Source organism: Miscanthus floridulus, chromosome 7 (genome assembly GCF_019320115.1).
Source record: "Miscanthus floridulus cultivar M001 chromosome 7, ASM1932011v1, whole genome shotgun sequence".
Classification (NCBI taxonomy): domain Eukaryota; kingdom Viridiplantae; phylum Streptophyta; class Magnoliopsida; order Poales; family Poaceae; genus Miscanthus; species Miscanthus floridulus.
In genome coordinates this window covers 105,322,883-105,324,959 of record NC_089586.1, presented here as the reverse complement: position 1 = coordinate 105,324,959, position 2,077 = coordinate 105,322,883, and the positions used below count along the sequence as shown (strand labels likewise).

Here is a 2,077-nt window from a genome sequence, read left to right as displayed (position 1 = left end):
AGCTCGGCGCCAGTAACGATGGCGCCGAGCTAAAGGTCGAGATTTGGCGTCGAGCTAAAGGTTGAGATTTTAAAATCTTTCCTCCAAGAACATATTTATGATTTTTTTTAAAAAAAATATCTAAAAAAATAAAAAATTCGTCCGCACGGCGCACCAGCTTTGATCTTCGCTGGAGTGTCCCGGCCAGATATTTCTCTGGCCCTTTGGAAGTTGGAACCAACACCAGCGTGCGCTGAAGTCAGAAAAGCGCGGGCGCTTTTGATCCCCATATCACACTTTCGTGCGAAAAATAACTTCTCTGCAACGCTTTGATCCACCTGGCGTCGCGTTCCTATCCTCTTGGCCCGCCAATCTTGTCACCCTGACGTGACCAAGTCACTTTGACGCGTCGATCGGTTAGTAGCACCGGCTTGCCGGTAACAACAGGTCGTAATTAGTTACACGGTGACGGCGTTATATAAGGTAGCCACCCAGCTAGCCTTAAGCTTCGTCGCTAGATATTTCGGCCAGCAGCGGCACCACATTCTCCACTCTCCAGCGGCAGGGCAAGAACAAGCGGAGATCCAACACCCTCGGCCGGCCGTTGTACGTGCGTGCCGATCCATCCGATGGACGATCTGGCGGCGCTGGCGCGCGCCGAGGGGTGGACGGAGGAGCGGCATGCGGCGTTCCTGGACCGCATGGAGCTCTCCTTCGTCCAGCAGGTGCTCGGCGGCAGCGACGTGCGCCAGGCGTCCCGTAGGCTCGGCCGCCCGCCGGCGCCGCAGGCCGAAGGAGAGCGCGGCCAGGTCCCGGCCCCGCTCCCGCTCGACCGGCCACTTCCCGACAGCGCCGTGGAGTCCAACCGGTCGGGGCCGGCCGCGGCACGGCGACGCGAGGCAAACGACGCGCGCCGCCGGCCCGTCGATCCAGCTGCAGGTTGGTGAAGCTGAAGCTGAAGCGGTGAAGCCTGTCGCAGGCGCTTGCCTTTGGTATTGTGCAAGGTGGAAAATGTACGCGTCTAGTCACTTGTTTCCGTGCATAAGTAGCGTGTTTGACGGCAGATCTGTATATATGATCACGGGCGTGCTGATGAGTTTTGTGAATTGTGATATGAGACAGAGAGTCCGAGATATATGAGCATGTTATGACCTTAGCTTTGTCATGCACGCGTCTTTTGGATTGCGAGAAACATGAACCAATTGGATCGTGATCAACATAGATAGCGTCGGCGACGTGGGCATCAACACGCCTTCTGAACAGTTGGTTGCAAGCCCTGACCTGTTTTGTCATCTGAAACAGGAAGTGTTTCCGTCTTGGGCCAATGTTGTTCTTCTAATCAGCGTGATGCCTAACTGTCTAGCAGCATGACTTGTTAGCTGTTTGCTACGATTTCAGTGTACGGATCTTGCATTCTTGCCTAAATAATTCAAAGATAAATGGATTTATAAAATGTGGATGCCTCCTTTATTTTAGATCAATCTGAATTCAGCTACTGGCATCTTTCCTGTTTGCTTGATTTTTAGGTTTTTGACAAACTCCTGAACAACCTAGCAGGTCAAACTCAGAATGAACTCAATGAAGTTATTTGAATCTTAAGGTCCATTCTTTTCTTGTGCTTGTTTACCGACTCAGAGTTTGTTGGTCAGCGGCGGAGCGTGGGGATTAAACAAGAAGGGGCTAAATTATTTTGTACAAATTAATGTATTGGAAAAATTTGCTGCTTTAGTTTGTTTTCTTATTATCTTGTCTTAGTTGAAATTAGTAGTTGCGTATAGCAAAGAAAAGATTAGCATTCTATCAAGTATCAACCTTTCTTTCCACCTTAATTAGCATATCTATATTATTGAATAACTACTACATGGTAAAGTGTTGGCAGATATGGGGGGGGGGGGGGGGGGGGGGGCAATGGTGGCCCAGTTTCGCCTCTAAGGCGCTCCGCCAGTGTTGTTGGTGGCATTGTTGTCTTCTTTCTTTTCTTTTTCGTGTGTAGTTGATAGGGGGGGGGGGGGGGGAATGGCCCAGTTTCGCCTGTTTCGTAAATATCAGCGGCCACAAGTCTTCGCCTAATCCAGGAGGGCTACGCTTCCAAATAATA

General features: G+C 50.5%; 1 protein-coding gene across 1 annotated transcript; it reads left to right on the top strand.

Moving 5' to 3' along the window:
* Positions 1-436: 436 nt before the first annotated feature.
* Positions 437-1,559, top strand: LOC136464103 (uncharacterized). Its single transcript, XM_066463066.1, has one exon. The coding sequence runs from the start codon at positions 609-611 to the stop codon at positions 924-926; it is 318 nt and encodes a 105-aa protein (XP_066319163.1). The 5' UTR covers positions 437-608; the 3' UTR covers positions 927-1,559.
* Positions 1,560-2,077: the final 518 nt, after the last annotated feature.